This window comes from Mustela lutreola, chromosome 5 (assembly GCF_030435805.1).
Source record: "Mustela lutreola isolate mMusLut2 chromosome 5, mMusLut2.pri, whole genome shotgun sequence".
NCBI lineage: Eukaryota > Metazoa > Chordata > Mammalia > Carnivora > Mustelidae > Mustela > Mustela lutreola.
The window spans coordinates 39,857,626-39,880,799 of record NC_081294.1 but is presented as its reverse complement, the minus strand read 5'-3'; the positions used below and the strand labels follow the sequence as shown (position 1 = coordinate 39,880,799).

Here is a 23,174-nt window from a genome sequence, read left to right as displayed (position 1 = left end):
CAGACTCCCTGCTGAGCAGAGAGCCCGATGTGGGGCTCGATCCCAGGATCCTGGGATCATGACCTGAGCCGAAGGCAGAGGCTTTAACCCACTGAGCCACCCAGGCGCCCCTCTATTTAAAATTTGACAGTGCAAGCGGGGGAGAGAGAGAAGCAGACTCCCTGCTGATCAGGGAGCACAAGGATCATGACCCAACGCTTAACTGACTGAGCCACCCAGGCACCCCTGGACTGGGACTTTCTGTATGAAATAAGGACTTAGGGTATGCTGGTCACTGAAAAAATTCTAGTCCAATTCATTTTCCCAGTGCCAGCTTTTCAAAAACCTTCCTACCTCCATCTGATAAACGCAGTGCAGAGTAATTGGCTTAAAGATACTGCAGCTGCTGAGTTAGTGCTCCAAGTGGCCGCTATTTCTGATTTCTGGGGGTGAAAGGTCCTGGCATGGCCCACAGTGGCCTGCACCTGTCTGTAGGCCAGCTCTGCTTGGAGCTGCAACCTGAGTTGTTTGGCCAAACGAGACTACTCCCTCTATCTATCTATCTATTTATTTAAAATATTTTATTTATTTATTTGACAGAGATCACAGGTAGGCAGGGACTCAGGGAGAGAGAGAGGAAGGGAAGCAGGCCCCCTGCTGAACAGAGAGCCAGATGCGGGGCTCGATCCCAGAACACTGGGATCATGACCTGAGCCGAAGGCAGAGGCTTTAACCCACTGAGCCACCCAGGCACCCCAAGACTACTCTCTTTAAACTCAGCAAGCCCCTTTTCTGAGGTCGTTCCCCAGACTTACTGTTCCAACAAAAGTCGTTTCTTCTTTTGAGACCTTGTCCCCCTCGTATGTGCTTGGTTGGCCGGCTCTCTTAGCCTCCTTCCTTAGAGATGTTTTCAGAGAGGCCCCAAGTTGGAGAAGATGGAGTACTGGGCTCATTTATTGGATACTGTTGCAGGTTTTTGTCATTTGTAATTTTTCTTGCCTGCAGCTAGTTCTTGGTTCAAGTCCCTGTGCGAGGTGTAGGAAGCCTCTTGGAACTGTTGAATTTCTGTTCTATTTTGTATAGATATTGTACATCCTACAGTTCACCAGTAAAATTTCTTAGTGTAACCTAAATCTCCCCATGACTTGTTGGGGTTTTCAGGTTGCATTTTTAAAAGACTGGGTCCTTTAGATAGGATTATTTGATCCTTCCTGGATTTCCTTTGCATTGACTGACTTTTTCAGGACTCCTACAGCCCTGACCTTGCGCTGTGGGCAGGATTACTTCTTGAGCCTGAAGTGGAACCATTCTCTATTTCTGTGGACTCAGACTGCCGTTTTTCTGTATCCTGAGTGTGTAGGCAATTTTGTCCTGTGTGAGTGATGCTTTAATGTTCCCCAAATATATCTTGATTTGAGAACATCTAACTGCATTGGTTATCCTTGGAAGTACCCATAGATGAATATTTCATTATTCAAGAATATTTTCAATGAAATAGTAGTTCATATTAATTAATTAAATTAATTAAATTGCATTAATTAAATATTAATATTTCAGTGAAATCATCAATATTTCATTATCCAGTATTTCAATATTCCATTCCTTGTCTTCTCAGTCCTCATCGTTTTATCAGGAATTACATGTGCTCGGGAATTTAAATAGTTGCAGAAAGCAGACTGAGTAACGTTTTTCTCTTTTGATTCCATGACAAGAATAGATTTTCAGTTGCTAATTTTAAAACTCTTGAAATCAGATTCTTTGTTACATAGGAGAACACAAGTATAATGAAGTGAGTTGCTTAAAAAGTCAAAATTATAGAGAGCTGTGTAGGAATTGATGCATATTTTAATTATTCATACAGAAATCTTGAAAACCAACATAAAAATGTATGATTAGGAAGAAATGATGGAGATGAAAAAAGATCTAACAAGCTCATTGAGGGCTTGATTCACTCCTCTTTTTTAAAGCAATTCTCTTCCATTTCCCAAATCCAGAGTGCTGAGTTCATGTCGGAGGCAAAGATAATTTAGCGCAATTGCTTTATATTATTGTGGTGAGTGATATTAAAACCACAGCAACAAATGAATATTCTGAGTTGGTATGGGTAGCCTTTTCCTGGGTGTTCAAAATTAATGACTTCCATAAAACAGTGTTTTAATCTGTGTTTATTTGCTTGGAATGGAATACTGACTTCACATCCTGGATTTTAATTCAGATGTACAACCCTGAGCTCAAATAACAAGAAAAGGGATCTATTAGTTTTTTAAATATTCCATGAAGGATAAATGTCAAATTAGTTTGGGAGAAGAAAAGCCCTATACATCTTTCTTCCCTGCCTCTCCCTTCTTATCTAACATTCCTTACTCCAATACTTATTGAGAGCCTAATGTTTGGTAGGCCCTTGGGCACCATAGATAAGACAAGGGTAACCCAGTATCTACTGAACTAGCACCTGAAACAATGACTATAATACAGTTCTTTGCTTGGAGACTCCAGCTGGTGGGCTAGAACAGGTAGTCAAACTTTTTTTGTAAAGGGCCAGCTAGTAAAAATTTTAGGCTTTGTAGGCTATACAGTCTGTCTCGTAACTACACAGCTCTGCCATTGTGTCACTAAAGCAGCCCGACACAATACATAAATAGATGGATGTGGCTGTAGTCCAGTAAAATGCTATTTACGAAATCAGGCAGTGGGCCACATTTGGGCCATGGATGATCGTTTGCCTACCGTTGGCTGTGAACAGGAAATGATAGCAGGGGCTGCTTCCAACCTGTTAAGGACATTTTAGAAGGGCTTCATGGATTGAGTGAGAAGGTAAAGTAGATGGCAAGATTTCTTTCAGTTTCTCCCCCTGCTTATCGGTTGGCCCTAATGTGAGACCATCTCTCTGCTTACCATGAGTTACTTAAAAATCACTGCGGTGTAGGGGCGGATTTTAAATGTTTCTTTTAATTTAAACAGTGAAATTCTTTCCAACCCATCTTATGCAGAACTCAGATATCTAAACAAATTCTATTTTAGTGTAGATGATTTTTACAAACTTACAATTCCTCTTTTGTTGTGATGTGTTCTAGATCAGTGAGGACAATGCAGCTGTTTTGATAAACACAAAACTCAATATAGATTTAGAGGATTTTTTAAAAAAGATTTTTATTTATTTATTTATTTATTTGACAGATAGAGATCACAAGTAGGCAGAGACGCAGGCAGAGAGAGAGAGAGGAGGAAGCAGGCTCCCTGCAGAGCAGAGAGCCCGATGTAGGGCTGGATTCCAGACCCTGGGACCATGACCTGAGCCGAAAGCAGAGGCTTTAACCCACTGAGCTGCCCAGGTGCCCCTAGATTTAGAGGATTTTAAACTTTAGCCATTTAGATGAATGAGAACTGAGGGATTATCTTCCCGGTTCATTGGGTCGTGTCTTTTTTGTAACATTAAGCGGAAAATAAGATCATAATGGAATCACAATTGCAAAGTTTGCAGATTTTAAAGTAGCTTCATTTTAAATCATCCACCAGAAGGCAGAATACAGGTTTTATTTTGAGGCTTGACCCTCCCCCCCAACAAAAACTCCTTACTTTGGCTGCACACAGGGATGGGGCGTGGGGGGTGCGTGGGCGGTCTCCGGTGTGTTAGAAGTTCACGTACAGTGCTTTGGAGTATGCTTTTCTTCATTTCTGTCTCTAATAAAAATTCAGTTCTCTTTATAAAAAACATTTCTTAAATATCCAACTGTCTCTTTGGAACCCTGCCTGGGATGTAGTTAGAAAACCACTCGTTGAGAATCAGACCTAGGTGGAAATCGAAGTTCTGTCCCTTTGCTGCCATGTGCTGGTAACACCTTCTCAGCGTTTCATCTGACAGGCCAAGAAATGTCCCTGTGGCTCTAGTTGTGAGGACAGAGATGACATTGCAAAACATCCAGCGTGTAGTAGTCTCTTAATTTTAAGGAAGTCTCACTTTAAGATAATCAGGGTCATGGTTTTAAATTGTATATGGCTCCATACAGTTTCAGTAATAGTGTTTCATTAGCCTTTATTAACCGTCTTTTTTTTTCTTTATTAATCATCTTGAAGGAATCCTTGATTAAGAGCTCTGCCCTCAGAAATGATAATGACTCACCTGAAGGGAGTGGCTTGCAAGGGGCTGTAGGCCACCCTATTTGTGGGTTGTGAATCCATTGTCTGGCCAGAGAGTGAGGAACGGGGCTTGGGGGAGACCAACCCTCCCAGAGGCAGAGGATAGGAGTTTAAGAGGCTTGCTTATTCACACAATTAGAAACAAGGAAAAGGAGTATGGAGACCTCACTTACAAGGAATTTTTTTTTTTTTTTTTTGTCCACTGCCCTGTATCTGCCTGTTTCTTTTTAGCAGTGGAAGCCATGCAGTAAGAAGGGCCAGATTGCACACCTTGGGGAGAAGGTGGGCGACAAGGATGTGAACTGCAAGGAGAGAGGGCCTGTGCTACCCAGCAGTCAGACTTTAGGGACGGGGATAAAACCTACAAGACAAAAAGTAGTGTCCCTTGGGGAAAAAAGGGAACTATGTGGAGTTCCTGGGGACCACAAGTAGGTAGATTCTAGCCACCTGAGCGGGGCACAGGCAGCCCTGGGACTTCACAGAAGATCCCAAGTAGTTCCCCCAAGTGCCTTGATATTGGGGTCATTTGTCTTCAGCAAATGTGGAAAAGTGGTATTTCTGTTCATAGACGTCATGAATTTGGTGGGTATCTGTTATTGAAGAGTGGCCCAAAGAAACTGGTCTTGAAGCCAGATTCCAGAGGGAAGCTGGACAGGATCCTCTGGGGCCAGGAGGTTATCCTAGGGATTTGAGTTTCATTTAAGATTATGCTTAAACTAATAAGTAGTTTTAAGCAGGAAGCAATGGGACCTGATTTGCATGTTGAAATCTTGCTCTTTCCACAGCAGCATGGACACTGGATTATTCAGAGGTGAGGGGTGGTGGTGGCTGGGGGACCTGTCAGGGACACTGTCCAGCGGCAGATGGGGACTGCTTGGCCTGGGCTTCAGTGAGTTTGAGAGAGTGTCTCTTCTTCGCCAAGCACCTGATGCTTTTGTACGTGGTCCACTAAGGTTAGTAGTCGTCTTTTCTAATGCTTGAGGACTGGTTTCTAAGGCTCAGAACATGTAAGTTTTCTGGGGTCATGCCCTGAATTATTTGAACACAGGTCTGTCTAAACTCAAAGGTCATACTTAGCTTTCTTCCCTTTCCACAATCAGAAAAACGAAGTCCAGACAGTCTAATTCATAAACCAATAAGCTTTTTGACTCTTCATTTTTTTTTTTTTTTTAAAGATTTTATTCATTTGGCAGAGAGTAAGAGCACACAAGCAGGGGCAGCAGAGGGAGAGGGAAAAGCAGACTCCTCGCTGAGCAGAGAGTCTGATGTGGGGGCTTAACCAGATAGATGCTTAACCAACTGTGCCACCCAGGCACCCTGATTTTTGACTCTTTAAAGGGCTTGATCCCACAACCCTAGGATCACAACCTGAGCTGAAACCAAGAGTTGGATGCTCAACTGACTGCACCACTCAGGCGCCCCCTAACTTACTTGGTTTTGCTGGCACAGCAACTAGAGTGTAGACTTCATGAGAGCAGGGGCTCTGTGCACTGCTTTAGTCTACTGCACAGAGGACACTGCTGGGCACAAAATAGGTGCTTGGTACTAATGTGTATTTACTTAATGAGGAGGATTAATGCCATGAACACGGCCATCAACTTGGTCATCTAAACTCCCAAGCCTTTCAAAAGGATGACCATGTTACCACGCTGTAGCAGTGAAGCATCCCAGGGCCAGCCATTGCCTGGGGATTGAAATATTAATACTGAGCTCTTCCATTTGTCACTGTGTCTGGGCCATTCTTTTCCTTACAGTTAATGAGAAAGACTTCTTTGCCACCTTAAACAAAATATGCACTGCAGGTCTCTTCAGTAATCCTCCGTGCTCTTAGAAGTCCATTCCACTCCTTAAAATCAGAATTTGGCAGAGTTCTGCCATGGACAAGGGGCTGGTGCCTATATTCAGTTTCTGGTGGCCATGCGCCTTTTCCCTAGGTACTGAGAGTAGAATACTTGTGTTGGGAGAAGTCTTTATGTCTAGATAGTTTAGAAGGTCATGGAGATTTGTCAGAAGTGTTGACTGTGGTTGGTAAGTTCCACTGCATTCAGCTTTTTAAAATAGGCTTTGGTAGTCCAAGAATTGGAACCATCAAATACTTGTGAACTTGCTATTCTCTCTTTGACTTCATTTGCATTCATTTGTTTTCAATGATTAATGACTTTGGACTCCCAAGTCGGAAAGATTTGGGTTCCCAAATCCTAGTTCTGTCATGTGCTGACTGTGGTTTCCCCACCTCTACATTGAAGAAGATACTAGTGTAAAGTGGAATGCATCACACTTCCATTTAACTGTCTTATGGGACTATCCTTCTTGTTGAGATTACATAGTCTCTACAACTTAATCTGTTAGGGTTGGAATTGTTTGGAAAGTAGTGGCTTCAACAGGTAGATACTTGTCTTTCTTCTCAGGTAAGTCTGGAAGTTGTTAGGGACGGTCCCTATGATGCTACTGCTCAGCATGTGGACTTTAAACTCCTTGTTCAGAGTGCTGCCAGAGCACCTGCCATCACTTCTGCATTCCAAGCTGCAGAGTGGAGACAGTGTGGAAGAGCGTACCTCCCTCTGTAAGACTTCAGACTTTCTGATAATCTCATTGACCAGAACTTGGTCACATTGCCATATATAGTTGCAGAAGAAGCTGGAGGACATAAAACTTTTTCACTTAGAAACCGACTTCTCTGTAGCTCTATTCAGTTATTCTTCACCTAGCTGTATCTCTCTATATCTCCTTTTTTTTTTTTTTTTAAGATTTTATTTATTGGGGCGCCTGGGTGGCTCAGTAGGTTAAGCCTCTGCCTTCGGCTCAGGTCATGATCCCGGGGTCCTGGGATCGAGCCCCGCATCTGGCTCTCTGCTCCATAGGGAGCCTGCTTCCCTTCCTCTCTCTCTGCCTACCTTTCTGCCTACTTGTGATCTCTGTCAAATAAATAAATAAAAATCTTAAAAAAAATTTTTTTTATTTATATATTTAACAGAGAGATCACAAGTAGGCAGAGATGCAGGTAGAGAGAAGTGGGAAAGCAGGCTCCCCGCTGAGCAGAGAGCCCAATGTGGGGCTCGACCCAGGATGGGATCATGACCTGAGCCGAAGGCATAGGCTTAATCCACTGAGCCACCCAGGCGCCCCTATATCTACTTCTTGAGATAACTGAGTTGTTCTTCTCTGCTTTGTAGATCTCTTTTCTGTGTAGTTTCTTTTTAGTCCTACTTTTGGCTTCCTCCTAAATGTAGGCTGCTGTGATTCTTCATGGTCATGAAGTTACTTAATAGCTTTGCTTTTTGTATTCTCTCAGCTTCACTTCCCTCCGCTAACTGCTTCATCTTCTTGGTGTTTTTCCATTCATATTTTGGAGAGCAAGAATGATTGGTCTAGCCCAGCTCTCCCTGCTGGGCCACACCGTGGTTGTTGGCCAGCTTGAAGATGGACGGCCTTCTAGTTTAATCAGCTGTAGGAAGCTTGGGGGTGAGCCTTTTCCGTCTGCAGCAGTCTAGAGGCAGAGCGGGCTTTGTAGCTTGACAGGCTGCTTAATCCTTGATAAAATCCTGGACAAATGGAGCTTCCTTTAGTGCAGGCAGTTAGAGGTTAAGTCTTAAACGGACCATGTTTTGTATATTAATATGCATCATAGATAGTATGTAGACAGTAAGGACCAATAACAGATTGAGAAGTGATTATTTAAAAATAGGATTTTTTTTTTTTTTTTTTTAAAGATTTTATTTATTTGTCAGAGAGAGAGGGAGGGAGAGCGAGCGAGCACAGGCATACAGAATGGCAGACAGAGGCAGAGGGAGAAGCAGGCTCCCTGCTGAGCAAGGAGCCCGATGCGGGACTCGATCCCAGGACGCTGGGATCATGACCTGAGCCAAAGGCAGCTGCTCAACCACCTGAGCCACCCAGGTGTCCCTAAAAATAGGATTTTTAAGGCCTGTACCAGTAGTCCTCGGATGCTTGCCCGTCCTCTGATGGTTCATGATTCTACTCGGGTCACGCTCAGCTGGAACTCTCTTCTGTACTTCCTTTCACCTAGCTAACTCCTAATCTTTTAGAACTCTGTTAAGGAGGTTTTCCCCTCTAGAAAGTCTTCAGTGGGTTCAGCACTCCCACCATGTCTCCCTAAACCCCTTTGTACATACCTCTCATTATGCTGAACACATTTCTTTCTGTTGCCGTTGTCTGTCACAAGTCTGTTAAATCACTCTCCTGCATTAGAAGACCACTGATGCCAGGGTTTGGTCTGCTTTATCTTTGTATACGTAATATTTGCCAAGCAATGCCTGTCACGTTAATGATGCTTAGCAAGGTTTTGTTTTGTTTTTTTAAACATAGAATGTATTATTTGTTTCAGAGGTACAGGTCTGTGAATCATCAGTTTTATAATTCACAGTGCTCACCATAGCACATACCTCCCCAATGTCCATCACCCAGGCACCCCATCTCTCCCACTCCCCAACCCCCCAGCAACCCTCAGTTTGTTTCCTGAGATTAAGAGCCTCTGATGGTTTGTCTCCCTCCCTGGTCCCATCTTGTTTCATTTTTTCCCCTCCCTACCCCTCAGGACCCTCGCCAATTTCTCATATCAGAGAGATTGTATAATAATTGTCTTTCTCTGATGGACTTCCTGATTCACTCAGTATAATAAGGGGTTTTTGTTTGTTTGTTTGGATTGAATTTATCTTCACTGCCTCATAAAAAGTGAAGGCATAAACTCCCCAAGGCAAGTGGTATTAATTTTTAATCTGGTAAATAAGAGCGTTTCATTCCTTGTTGTACTATTTAAGTTAGAATTTTCAAAAAGAGAATTGTTCTTCAACATTGAGCCAAAATCATCTGTGTGGATCTTACCTGTGACTTTCAGTGCTGTTTGCAGAAGATTGGCCAAAACGTTGCTGTGATGAAACCAATAAACTTTGGTAGGATGATTTATGCGTGTGTTGGATTATTTCTGCTACATGACTTCACCAGTCTCTGAGGTTATTTCTGCTAGATGGCTTTTCAGATCTTTGTGACTAAATTTCACAGAAAGCTCTTGCATAGGGTGTGTGTGTGTGTGTCTGTGTCTCTGTTTAACAGGTGAGGGCAAGGATTTCTTTTTAAATTACTAGGTGAACTGCTGTATCCCATAGCCAGACAGCTGGTGGTCCCTTGGGAGGTATAGGTGCTCTTGGGATGATGGCGGCACTTTGACGCCGGAAAATGTTGTAGAAAATGTCGAGAGGCCAATTTTGTTAGCTTTGCTTTAGGTGTAAATGTTTCTTTCTAGGTTCATGATCACACTCTGATGAAGCTATAAAATAGATGCTGAGGAACAAAATCCTCTACGTTTTGTAAACAAATTGTATTTTATAAATAAACACTTAGGACTTTAAAAAAAAGTTATTTCTTATTTGGGGAAAGTAACCTTTAGAGCATACTGAGGGAATTGTTAAATAATTCACTGTTAATGTTTTTAGTGCCAACACTCACAGAAGAGAAATACTGGGTTCCGAAGTAAGTGGCATTCCCAGGGCTTTGTTTCTGTCAGTCTGGTGGAATGACTAAAGCATGGCGACTGGCATGACCTTTACTGAGGGAGGATTCCACCCACCCAGCACTTTGAGGCTCACATGCACAGTGGAATGCACTAGAACGGGTCTTCTCTGTCCACAGTTCCCCAAATCTTGCATCTTTGCCTCTAGCGCATTTGTTTTGGGATGCTGTCAAGAGAACCTGCTAGAGCGTTGCTTTCTTTGGCAAGAGATGAGCCAGGTATGGGCCTCCTTCGAAGGGCTTCTAACTGCTCTCCCTCCTCCTCTCCTGTTGCCCCAGTTCTGATGTTACTCGTACTACTCCACAGAATTGGCCTTGGCTAGATAAACCTCTTAATCTTCCCACACGCAGAATTACAGAGGAGAAAATAAGGAAACATGACCATCTTTACATCAGGATGGGTTGCATAACACATCAGGCTATTAAAATAGCTTTTAGAAGAAGAGAAATGGAGTGTTTTTACACCCTCTGGAACTGAAAATTTGTTATACCTTGAAATTCATTTTGGACTGTTGTAGTAAATAACATTTGCTGCCATCTTGTTGAAGATTTTTTTTTTTTTTTCTCCTTTATTTTCATGCTCACCTTTGAATTTTCTTAGGGAAAACAACAGTAAACTGTAAGTAATCCTATTTCAACTTGAATATTTTTCTTCTGGATTACCCATGTTGTTCTAGAGACCTATCTTAACAGATCTTAATTTTGACAGCATCTGTCTTGCACTTTTGTCAGACTGCAAAGAGGAGATTGTTCTGAAGGCTATTGTGAAGAACATTCTTTAGTTCTTAGGCATGTCTGCATGTAGATTTATAGATGCTGATTTAGAGGCTACTGGGTCAGAGTTTATCTAGGGTAGAGCTTCATTCTTTAATTGGAAATAATTACTCATTTTTCATTCTCAGCTGTGTATTATGTCCCATGGGTTTACCATTAAAATGAGTTCTTGCAAATAGAGCATCTGTACAGGGAGAGAATATGAGCTAATCCATTTTAAGTATCTACTGGTTCTTCTGCCATGGCCAGAGGAAGTTTATTATGCTTTCAGCCCTCTTTATCTGACTCCCTCTAATTAGAGGAGAGACGCCATTGGTGAGAACCGTAGTGCAGAAGGCTGCTAGAGCTGGATGGTGGTCCTGCTGCTGGGCCAGCGGTGGGATGCCACGTGAAGTCACTGTGTATTGGTAAGGGGAGGAAGGAATGAGATAATAAGGCTAGTTAGAAGAAAATGCAGTTAAGTTCAGGATTTTCAGGGTAATGGCTTTGGCAATCCCAAAACAGTACTTTTATGTTTTGGGAGTGTAAAAAAGGAGTGGAAATGGGTTTCTAAATAACTAAGCAGTGAACATCTCCCTTTTGAAAGGTAAAGCTCTCACAGAGTCCTTCTCTAATGACAAAGTTTAGGACTCCTTTATGGCCCCTGGGACATCTACTTACAAATAGTGCTCAGTAGCAGTTAGGATTAGGAGGCTGAGAGACACAAAACCATTTTTAAACAAGTTCAGAGTTGGTCTCTGTTCCATGTACTGAGTGTGGAGGGGTTGGTATGGCAGCTCCACTGTCACACGTGTCCCCAGGCTCACTCCTGCTTGGGCTCCTCTTCATGGGCCCGTCTTTCTCAGGGTGCACTCCCGCTGAGGAAGCCTCTGGAGCTACAGCCAGTCTCACAGACTACAACAAGCTGTTTCTACAGAGTGGAGAAAGCTCGGAAAGACAGAAGAGCGAGAAGGGTCCCTCTTAGAGTCTGTACCCTATGTTCACCCTTCACTTAAATCTTGTTATGGAGAATTGAGTTACAGGACCATTCCTAGCTCAAGGGATGGCTGGAAAATAGAATTTTTTATTCCAAGTTGGGGGGGGGGGGATAACCTTTTCAGCTTACTGAGGGTTGTTAAATCAATTTGTATAAAGAACAAATTGGTGTGACTTTCAAAGGTGGAAGGGAAGAGTGAATGTGGGACCTAGGGGTAGTGAGTCTTCTGTCTCCCAGCTGATGGGGGGAGCCTCTAGCCTTGCCCCAGGGTATTTTCAGTAAGGCTTTTCATTCAAAATAAAGAAACCTAGTAGTGTTGATAGCTTAATGAAACATTCCCCGAGATTAAGTCATCAGTCACTTGTTCTGAACCAGTAGCACCAGTGAATGGAACCTTCTGGAAGTTTAGCTTAAAAACTGCACCCAACAAATTATCTTCTGAGTTTGATTTTTTCCCCCCAGTGTTATTTTTTATTTGGATGTTCATGTATACAGCGCCTTTGGCTTTCAATCTTTTCCTTACCAGTATTCCAGAGTTTAATTTCTTAGAGTCAGACTTTTTTGAAGAATCAATCTAGTAGGACTTCTTGACCTTCAGAAGGAATATATCTTTAAAAGCATTTTGGCTACCATGGGAATCAGGAATCCTGTAGCTCTGCTTCCTTGGCACAACGGATGACAACCGTGACTGAGATTTGTGGTATTGTAAATATTTATGTAGAAGTTCTTTACTTTACAATAACCATGAAAACAGTGTCAAATTGTACAGAGTTACTTTGACTATCTACCAACTTAATGTGCAGACGTTTCTCCAGTTAAAATCATATTTGTGTTGGTATGCATGGTTTTGCAAGTGGGCATGAGTTTTAGGAATCTGAACTTGATTTGGGAGAAGTGGTAAATTCTAAAGGGAATACTGCAGTGATACTCAGAGACTGAGAACCTCAGTCTTCTCTAAATGCAGCCCTTTCAAAAAGTTCAATATTTAACTAGGAGGTTTTCATTTCTACAAAGTTACTTTTCTTTTTTTAGGGAGGGGCAGAGGGAGGAGGGGGGAGACAATCTCAAGGATGCTCCACACCCAGTCCAGAGCCCATGTGGGGCCCAGTCTCACAGCCCTGAGAGCACGACCTGAGCCAAAATCAAGAGTTGGTTTCTGAACTGTCTGAGCCATCCCGGCGCCCCTACGAAGTTAACTTTTCCATAAGGACTGTAGACATTTATAGCCAAAGAATTGAACTACATAAGTGCTTATAAAACTACTGCTAACAAAGAATGAAAAATTGGATATTGGAGCAGAATTGAAATGAAATCAAGCCATTACAACAAATCCCATTTCTTATATGATACTGAATTGAGTTGTTACTGCGATTGAAGGCCCTGCTTTCTAGTCCGTGATTAAAGCCCTGTGCCACACACTTTGTTATCGACAAGGTCTTAACGTGAGCTGGCCTAGAACAAACAGGAGGGAAAAAATTCTGCTACTTGTTCACAAAGCAGATGTCAGAATACAGCAGATTTTCTTTAAAGAGGGAAGCAAGTCAAGGGGGGAGAAGTCCGTTCCGTGGGACAAACATTTAGTTGTAATTTCTTATTCTTAATCTCGTAGAGAATGTCTGAATGTATCCAGATCTCATTTGCTGTTTGTAGAATTGGCATTCACACGGTAAGCGCTGTGTATTTCTGCAGTACCAAATGTTGTGAAAGTATATATGAAGAACTGAGTGTTGGAGAGCACGTGGAACCACGGGATTTGCCCTCCACTGCTGGTGGGCGTGTAGATTTCTACACCCACTTTGGAAAACAATAAAGTTGAATGCCAGCATATTCTGTGATACAAGCAAATCTACTCCTAGGTATATGCCTCAGAGGAAATTGTTCTATAATTATAAGACGACTTCTGCAGTGACTGGCCCTAGAAGTATTCATAAAAATACAGTGTTAGGAATGTCTATTAGTAATGGACTGGATTAATTGTGGAGTTTTAATTTCCTAGTATGCTATACAGCCACAGAAATAGTTGACTTAAGAAATGTACATGAACTCCAGCTGTACAATTGACAATACATTTTACTGTCATAATTTTGAATGAAAAAAGACAAGTCACAGGAAAATACATGCAGTTTGATTTCATTTCTACAAAGTTCAAAAATAGCAAAACTGAGCAATGCATTGTTGTAGGACTGCATATATAAAGATGCATTATAAAGACACGCAGAATTTTAGAGGTTACCTTTCAGGGCAATGGTGGTTGTCAGCAGTGAGTGAATTTTGCTCCCAGAAGATACGTGGCAATGGCCTTTTGGTTGCCACAGCTGAGCTGGGGGTGGGTGGGTGGGTAAGGTGTAGTGGTACTATTGGCAGCTAGCTGATGGAGGCCGGGGCTATTGCTAAGCGTCCAACCACACACTGGTTAAGCAGGTAAGGATTATCTGGCTCAACATGCTGATAGTGTTGAGGTTGAGAAACTCTGCCCTAAGAGATTGGAAGGAAGGGGGAAAAAAAGTCTTAAATGCTTCACTAATAGTCTCCTTAACTTGAACGGCATATTTGTGGTGTTTGCTTTATAGTCATTCTTTGAACTACATAATTCCTTTATATACTTTATTGTACGTAGGATGTATTTTGCAGCAGAAAAAGAAAATCCCAACCCACTGTAGCATTTTTTTTTTTCTCTCCCCACATCCGTCTGTTACCAGTTGACTCAAATGCCCTGAGCCAATTTCTTAATTCAGAAACCTGGAGTGTTATCTCTGTGGAAGAGCATGAAAGAGGACTTTTCCAGTCTTGAGACTCAGCAACAAAAGTGTTGTCTTCTCCCTTTGAAGGCTTAGGCGGAAGGGTTTCTGAGACTGTGGACAGGAAATACAATGATACTTACTTCTGAAGACCAAATTATTTCCCAAGGAAGAATTTAAAAACTTGATGATTTTGTTTCCCATCGTGTACAAAAGAATCCTTCACAGGTGTGCACACAAGTTTAAGGAACTTATCAAATGGTTAAAGCAAGAATTCGAGGTAAATGATATGACCACAGGTTGTAGGGTTGAGGGCAGCGAGCCTAGCTTGCGATTGTCCTTGGATCCTCCCCTGTAACTCCTACACTGGCTGGGATGTGGCACGTGCTCAGTAGCTCTACGTCCCCTTACTTCCATTAAAAGGAGCAGTTGTCAGCCATAAGTTGAATTTAAGAAGAATCAGATTTTTATTCTTTTTTTTTTTTAAGATTTTATTTATTTATTTGACAGAGATCACAGGCAGGCAGAGAGAGAGGAGGAAGCAGGCTCCCTGCTGATCAGAGCCATGATGCTGGGCTTGATCCCCGGGCCGAAGGCAGAGGCTTTAACCCACTAGCCACCCAGGCGCCCCAGATTTTTATTATATTACTTGTTTTAGCTGCTTGTCTTGCTGAATATCTCTTCATGTGTTTTATGTGTTCATTCAGGATGCTGGATTTCATACATAACCTTTACAGGCTCAAAACAAAATTGGGTGGCATTTGTTGGCAATTAGATACATAGGTTATTTGGGAATTAGACATGTTTATTTTATGTAAAGTTACTTTGTCAGCATGACTTTTTTTTAATCTTTGGAGGAGCAGATGCTAAATTGGGTTTAACTATGCAAGAGTAGACTCAGGGCAATGTCTGTGAAGGATAAGGGGAAGGGAACAGAAGAGAGAGAGCCTTAAGGCCATGCTGCTGGGTTGACTCCCTTGCATGGAGAATGGGAAGAAGGAAGGACGTTTAGACAGCAGGGAGCTCCGGAGGAAGTTTTGGGGCAGGTGGCGGCCTCCCTGAGTGAAACTGCTTGTTGGAGGAGCCCTGGGATGGGCAGGAAAGGTCTGACTCTGGGACCTCTGCATACCTAGGCATTGGCTGGCAGCGGCCTAGGAGAAGCAGAGCCTCCCATGGTGGACATAGAGTTGTGGCAGCTGGAGACTCGGTCATCTGTGCCTCTCTGGACAAAAGCTCTGAGCATGGCCACCCCAGGGAGTCCACACAATATGATATGGACAACTGGTACCTGTGAATCCTGGCACTGTTGATGGCAGGCATTGTTTAGTTCTTCTGGAATACCTAGTGCTTAGCCTGGGCCACAGACCTGGGCCTCTGCTTATTAATGAAGAATCTGTGGCTGTGGACGAATTCTAAGGCTGATAAAAATTGTCCCTCAAAGGAGGGGGCTATGGACTGAGGTATTCCCCTCCCCCATTTCATATGTTAAAGCTCTCTAATCCTCAACTTGAGGGTATTTGGAGATGTGGCTTTTGGGAGATTATTAGGTTTAGATCCAGTCGTGAGGGTGAGGTCTTCATGATGGGATTAGCCCGTTGTAAAGACTGGAAAGTTTGCTCTTTTGGGGCTGTAAGGTGGCTTTCTAAGAGCCAGGAAGAGAGCTCTTGCTAGAACTGGACCATGTTGGCACCCTGATCTCAGACTTCTAGATGAATGAAGGCATAAAATTTAAGCCACCCAATCTATGGTATTTTGTTATGGCAGCCCAAACAGACTGCAACAAAGAGGAGGAAAAATCTTGTGGATTGTAAATAATATAAACCTGAAATCTTGGCACCTGCTGGAAATAAAAAGTTCTAAAAAAAAAAAAAAAGGTATGGTTGAGTTTATGGGGTGAGAAATGGTCTTAGGTGACTTTTTATTTCTATGTGTTTCTAACATGGACAAATAGCAGCTGATTAAGCCCCTAAAAGGAAGAAAAAAAAAAAAAAAAGGAAATAAAGGCCAATTTTTTACATTTTAAGAATCTGTAATGTGAAATGAGCAAGACCGAAATGGAATATATACAGGACTTACACATCGAACACTTCCAAGGTACAAATGTGTTGTATACAGTGAATGCATACTGAACCTTAAACATTAAAAACTTGAATAAAAATCATTCCTGAGACGACAAAGGCTATCCTGTGCATGCTATCCATTCTTCTCCAACATTTGGCATAGACAGAGCTTTCTATAGGAATTGAAAGAAAATGCTTTGAGTGCCCTAAGTCGGGAGATTGAAGAAAATAAATCTTGCAGGCAGGAGACTTAAGCCACAGGTGGAGAAACTGACACTTCCGCAGTGGTTCTAATGGCTACCACGGCCTAGAACAAACTGCAGTAGTGTAGCAGGAGAGCCTTTAAAACCAGAAGTTAAGCTCCTCGTCCTGTGCTGAGTAGCGCAGGAGATAATGTGTGTTCTCCGGAATGTGATGTCCTGATGTATTACAAAGAAGTAATTTAGTTTTTGAAACAAAAGGAGTCCTGTTACATGGATCTAAACTATTTTGGATATTAAACAACATTCACTGGGCTCTGGTCAGGAGGAAGGAGGGGAAGTAAGTTCAGTCCAGGAGTTTACATTACAATTGTGGGTCTATGATTTTATGAAATCCTGGCAGTGGAAACCCACCATACATGAGAATATGATTTTGAAATGAATCTTCTGTGGTCACTTGCAGATTAACTCTGGGATAAAGGGCATGTTGGGGGCATAGTTTAGGACTTTCCTTTGGAATGTCAGTGTGCGTGCCCTCCCAGGAAACTGGATCCAGCTCTAGGGACTTCTGAGCTGGGAACAAGAACCATCACACCCGCAGCACAGCAGCTGGTGGTGGCCGGAAGCAGTGTGGAGCTGTAGTCTGAGCATGGAGCCACCTTTCTGATGGATGGTGAACCCCTTGGATCAAAACTAAATGACGAGGCCTGAAGGGAATGAAGTCAGGGCAGTTAATCAGTCCCCCAGGATGGTATTGATTAAAGCACATGACCCCACTGGCCTGTTGTTGCCTCTCTGGATCCAACACCTGCAGGAACTAATTCAGTCTAGTGATGAATGATATTTGATCTAAATACCAGTAACATAACATGCATGGTTAGAGCTTTTGCTTAGTAATAGAGCTGTGAAAACTCTAGATTTGTCTGACTTCACAGGAAGTGTCAAATGCTATTATTTTACCAGCAAGCATTCATCGTTTACAACAATCAGTTTGTTTAAAAAAAAAAAAAAAAAAAAAAAAGGGATCCACATTCATCCTGAGATCAGTTCATTCAGCAGTGGGTAATGGTTATCCTTACTGAGCTAGGACATTTGCTTGACCCTGCCAAACTGCTCCTATGCAACTTCTGTGACTTTTCCCCCCAGGAGGGGACAGGGAGAGCTACCTATGCTAGTACAATAAAATGGGAAAACACTTTTTTAAATCTTATTTAAATTCAAGTTAACATATAGTGTGTTACTAGTTTCAGGGGTAGAATTTAATGATCCATCAGTTGCATAGAACACCCAGTGCACATCCCATCAAGTGCCCTCTTTAATGCCCATCACCCAATTAGCTCCTCCCCCCAACTCTCATTTATAAAACTGCTAATTTCCATCTGGCTTTTTAGGCCTGCATAAAGATTCCCCTAAACTTCGATTGAGTTCTTATAATGTACAGTGCCACATGTAAGGGTCCTGCATTTATATTCTATTGCTGCTCAGGCAGATGACTACAAATTTGGTGGCTTGAAAGAACATAAATTTTATTATTCTGGAGGTCGGAAGTCTGAAGTAGGTTTCACTGGGCTCAGAACACGATGTTGGCAGGGCCGGGTTCTTTCCTGAGAAGAGCAACTCATCTTTGGCTTTTTGGGCTCCTGGTGGCTGCCTGTATTCGTTAGCTCAGGGCCCCCTTCCAGTAATGACAGCACTCCCAACTCTCCTTCAGTTGTCACATACGCTTCTTGGTCACTCCTGACCCTCTAGTCTCCCTCTTTGTAAGGATCCTTAGGGATTCAGTTGGGTTCTTGTGGGTCATAATCCAGGCTAACCTTTGGCTGAATCAGGAGTCACATCTGCAGAGGGCCCTTTTGCCACAGAACAGAACATGTGTGCAGGTTTTGGGGACTGTGATGTGCCCCTCCTGTGGGGGAGGGGAAGGAGTGTTCTGCCTCCCACAGGCACCAAAGGGAGAAGTACAGAGCATTCTGTACAACTGTTGCTCGTTCTTGGAGGGAAAGCAAGTCAACAACGGTAGGCAAGTCCTGATGCTGGCATTAGGAGGTCCCCATCATGTGTTAACCAAGGTTAAATACTTGTGGGATGGACTGAAAGTCCTGTTTGTGGGCTCTTCAAATATTGGGGACAATATTTGCCCCCAAATATTTGTTCCTGAGCAACAAACTCAGGAACAGGTTGAATATGTGACCAGATGGAGAAGACTGGTGTTGGCACAACAGGTATGGTCTCCTGAAGACTGCAGCCTAAATACGTGTTGTAAACTGTGTGGGCTGCAGTGATACGTGCGATAATGATAAAGAAATGAAAAGCTCCACGACCAAATGAGGCACTCCTTCCCTGAAGACACTCTGTGTAATTGAACAGAAGTGAATGAAGATACTGGCTTGGCTCTTTTAATAAAATAGTAACCGTGACTTAAACAGCAAATTTTTATTTCATGGAAAAATCTAGAGACTTGGACTCCTTCTGGCTTGTTCTTTCATTGCCCAGGTTCTGCTCAGGTGCTGGCTGTAGACAGCTCACTGCTCCTGCGTCTTTGTTAGACTGTGGGAAAGAGAAGCAGAGGACAAGCAGTTCCTTTTATGGGCATGACCTGGGAGCTGCACACATCACTTCCCCTCACCTCCTGAGTATTGGAACTTGAGTCACAGGTCTACATCACTACAAAGGAGGCTTGGCGATGGGGACTCAAGGATGGAAGACTCTGGGGATTCTGTTCTTGAAATGTAGAAAAGAATGGGCATTGGGGGACAATTTGCAGGCTCTTCATGAGGAAATGAGATAAGGCAGACTGTTCGATGGCTGGAGTGTAGACCAGTGCGGTATACCTTCAGGAAAGTGTGTAGTACAGTCACTATTGCCTGTAACCATTATCTCTACATACATTGAATGAGCACATGGTGTGGCAGCGAGAGTGATCTTGTGTTTGTGATGAGTGTAGCTTCCGGTTGGATTGATCATTGATACTTTTTGGGCCAAGATTGAATCTCATGTTTTATTTATAAATATCAACATAGGTTTTTTTGTCCAGACACATGCACACATATGGTTAGTGTTGTTCCCAGCAATTTTATTTCGAAGGGTGTAAGTGGGGGTTTATATGCTTTAAAACCTAGGAAAGGAGGGTTTAGGATTGTTTTCTTCAATAGAGTAATATTCTCAAGTAAAGTAAGAATCTCTGGCTAATGTTGCTAACTTCCCAGGCAGGAGAATTTAAAGTGTTCCTTAAAATGAACTTGTTGAGAGCCACAAATATCCATCTTAAAATCTGTTTATATAGAAAGAGTTACACCATGGAATGTGTGAGATGGACAGGACTGCCTTTAAAAAAAATTTTTTTTAAACATCTTTTGCAGTTGGAGCCCAGATAAGAGCAAGATAAAATCTGTTTGGTTTAGGTGTTCTAATTTGGGGAATGAAGAATGCATTTTTCCCCCCTCTCAAGATAGAGACTGGTCTGCCGCAGACCTGAAAGACTGACCTGCCCCAGCCTGACTCTGAAATAAGTGATCCTTCCCATTGAGTCCCACCTAGACTGAACGCATCTTTCCTCCCCTAAAACCACCCTAGATCTGTGCTTCCTTCCTCAGTGACCAGCACAACTGCCCATCCCGTTGCCTTTCCAGGGACTGTTCTGCATCAGGCCCACACCTCTGCGCTTCCTCCCATCGTCTCAGATTCCGACCTCGTTTCTCTGCTGCTTGCTGTTCCCTGGCTTCTAGCCCCGCTGCTGGAAAACCCTAGCAGCCGCCCCCAAGCTGGGCTTCCCTTTCCAGTCTTGCCCCCTCTCAATCCATTTCTCCACTCTGCAGCAGCATAGTCTGTGAAATGCAGGTGTGCTTTTGCTAGAAACTTCTCGGTAGTCTCCTGTTGTTCCTGAAGTGAAAGCCCAGAATCTTTAACCTAGTTTCGAAGGGGCCTTGCAGGAGCTGGCTCTGCTGTCCCCGTGGGCTTCTCTCTGCCTCTCTTCTGCCTCCAGCATTCTGGATCCGGGGCATAGTCCTCTCCGCTCAGCTGCTGGTCTGTTCTTTTTAACTTCCAGCACTCTTCACACGCTCTCCTCTCATCTTGGAATGACCTGCTGTCTGTCAACTCTTCTGGGAAGCCCTATATGACCTCAGCACCTGGATTCATAGCTCTTTCTAGGTCTTCCCTTTCTTTGTACTCCAGAGGCTTTCGCCAGCCAAGGTGCTTGTATCACACTGTCTTTGAATTGCTGCTACTTTTTCTCTAGCTGTAAGCTCAGCGAGGACAGTGCCCATGTCCCAGTTTCTCTGTTCCCTGCCCCCCAGCGTCTGATGGCACTTTACTGTCCTTAGCACCACTGACATTTACCGGACACTAAGTGTGTCAAGGCCCTAACTCCTTTGACTTCACAATCTGGTGAAGAAGGTACAGTTATCCGTATAGTTGCAGAAATTGGGGCACAGTGTGGTTAAAAGTTTTTTTCCATGTGGTGGAGACGGGATGTGGAGCTGGAGTTCAGCTGATTTATGCTGAGTCCTAAACCCTGAGTCCTCACACTTTCCTGTCTTCCAGATAGCAGATACTCTATGAGTTTGTTGAATTTAACTAAGAAAATCTGCCAGCATTTAAAAAAAAAAAAAATCAGTGACATTTTTTAAAAGACCAGGCTAGTTATTTTGTATAATGTCTTTTAGATCTGTAATTGTTTCTTCATGATTAGATTCACGTTAAACATTTCTGGTAGGACCTGAGGTGTGTGCTCTGTGTAGCTCATCAGGATCCCTGATGCTCATTTTCTCCTTCTTGATGACTGACATTAAGTTCATGATTACCCCAAATTCAAACGGCATCCTGTTTAGAGCCTATAGTATCTTTTATATGCATAATGCATGATCTGTATCTTTGGATGATAATTTTGTAGCATATTTTGAGGTCAAGTAAGGGACTAAGTTCATAATGGCTTGCTCAAGTTTTGCAAAAAATATCTAGATGGATCTTAGTATTTCCCCTTGCTTGGGTTTAATAATGCCTCATTATTACGGTGTTAATATACAATGCATTGTATCCCGGGTGGTTTTTTCCAGTTGAAGGAGTTAAGAGTTCAGCTTTCCTGTTTGTTCCATTTCACTGTCTATGGTCCTCTTCAGCTAGCTGCCTTTCAAGACTTGGTGTGAAGTAGTGGTTGTAACAAGTATATTATCAGTGGCAGAGAGGCAATTCTAATTATATATTCTGTATTAACTAAATTTACATGTGAAGTAGAACCATTCTCCTCTCCTGTAGGTATCTTAACTTTTAAAAACAAAGAAGCGATGAGAAGTGGGCTAGTTACAGTATGAGGGTCATGTTTTACAAAGGGCCTTTGTGACATTTCTTTCGGTAATTATCAACTCTAGCTGTATGGTTGGGTGGAGAGGCTCTTTTCTTGATAAGAGACATTTAGAGTCACTGAACTTGGGAACTGAAAATGTTTTTCATTTTCCAAATTAAATGACATGGTGACCCTTAACAAAACTGTATCTACTTGATGGAAATTTCCACCCTCGGAGAGTGCATTTTTATGTTGTCTCTTTTCATGGGTGGTTGACTTCATTATCTTGAGCAAGGTTTAGTGGTTAGTCCTCAGGACGAGTACTTTTCTCTTGATAAGGGGAGTAACTTATTTTTGTCAATGATTAAAAATTACTTGAGAACGCGGTCACTATCCAGGATGTGCTTTACCCACATTCATAACTTGGGGACAAAATGGTGCTTTAGACTTCTTAAGCAGTGCCAATAGATGAATATCGTGCCTATAAAGGAGAACATAACTGGCAGCCCAGTGACTGGCCTTTGCTTTGTAGAACTCAAATTTACTTAAACACAGACTTAAATAATACAGAAAGTGAATCTGAACAAAAGGCTTTTCTCTGCGGGTAGCATTCTGGAGAGTCGATCTGTGTCCTCTGTTGTTCCTTGGGGTTTAGCTAGGCTCTGGCATGCAGTAGGTGCTCAGTCACTGTTCCTGACCGGGTGGGTATGCAGTTGTTTGGGCTGGGGAAACGGAGTGCCTTGCCCAGACTCCAACAGCCTCGGGCGGTTCTGCCAGGGGTGCCGGGCTCAGGTCTCACAGATCGTGCACTTGCACTTGGAATGTTCGTGAAGGCAGGGAGTGCTGCTTGTTTTGCTCACTGCCACGTCTGCAGGACCTGGATAAGTGTTTGGCACGCTGTAGGTGCTCCCTAAATATTTGTGGAATGAAGGAATAGAGCTCCAGTCGGTGTGTTGAAACTGCTATATCTGTCCTTGGGAAACAGAAGACTCTCCAAGAGTTCTTTGGGCCTGATATGACTAAGGAGATCAGTGTCCCTTCTGTGGAGACTCATTTCACAGTTACCCAGCTTTTCCAGTTAGGAGGGAAAGTCACTGCTTTCACTTTACAAGTTTATCACAGTGCATTAGCCTTGGGTAAAAAAAAAAAAAAAACCCTCCAGGGCACAAAACGAAGGAAAAACTGAAAACTGTGTCAGTGTTGAGGAAGCGAACGACTCTAATGTGGCCAGATCAATTATTTTCAGTTCTTTGCTTTCAACAGAATGGAAGGCAAACTCAGATTGTCAACTGATCATTAAAAATAGCATTGATAAGTCATGATGTGATTTGTCATATAATTAAAAGGAAGTTGAAAGAACTGAGCGATCCCACTATAGCAAAGATTCCTATTCCCACCTATTTATAAGAACAAGTTTCTCGGGGCTTATGTCTAAATAAGAAAGTATGAAAGTGCAGAAGTAGAATTGATATTGAACCATATCTCATTCTAGTGATAAGAATC

At 42.7% G+C, this 23,174-nt stretch overlaps 1 protein-coding gene across 2 annotated transcripts in view; it reads left to right on the top strand.

The window, feature by feature from the left end:
* Positions 1 to 23,174, top strand: part of ARL15 (ADP ribosylation factor like GTPase 15) — a 405,338-nt gene that overhangs the window by 17,038 nt on the left and 365,126 nt on the right. Inside the window, exon 1 of one of the 2 annotated variants that reach the window (XM_059173964.1) lies at positions 12,990 to 13,058. The exons of the other annotated variant lie outside the window; for it this stretch is intronic. Within the exon in view, the coding sequence (XP_059029947.1) occupies positions 13,005 to 13,058 (54 nt within the window). The 5' untranslated portion in view covers positions 12,990 to 13,004. Of the gene's footprint in view, positions 1 to 12,989; positions 13,059 to 23,174 lie in introns of those variants that run through there. 2 annotated transcript variants of the gene reach the window in all.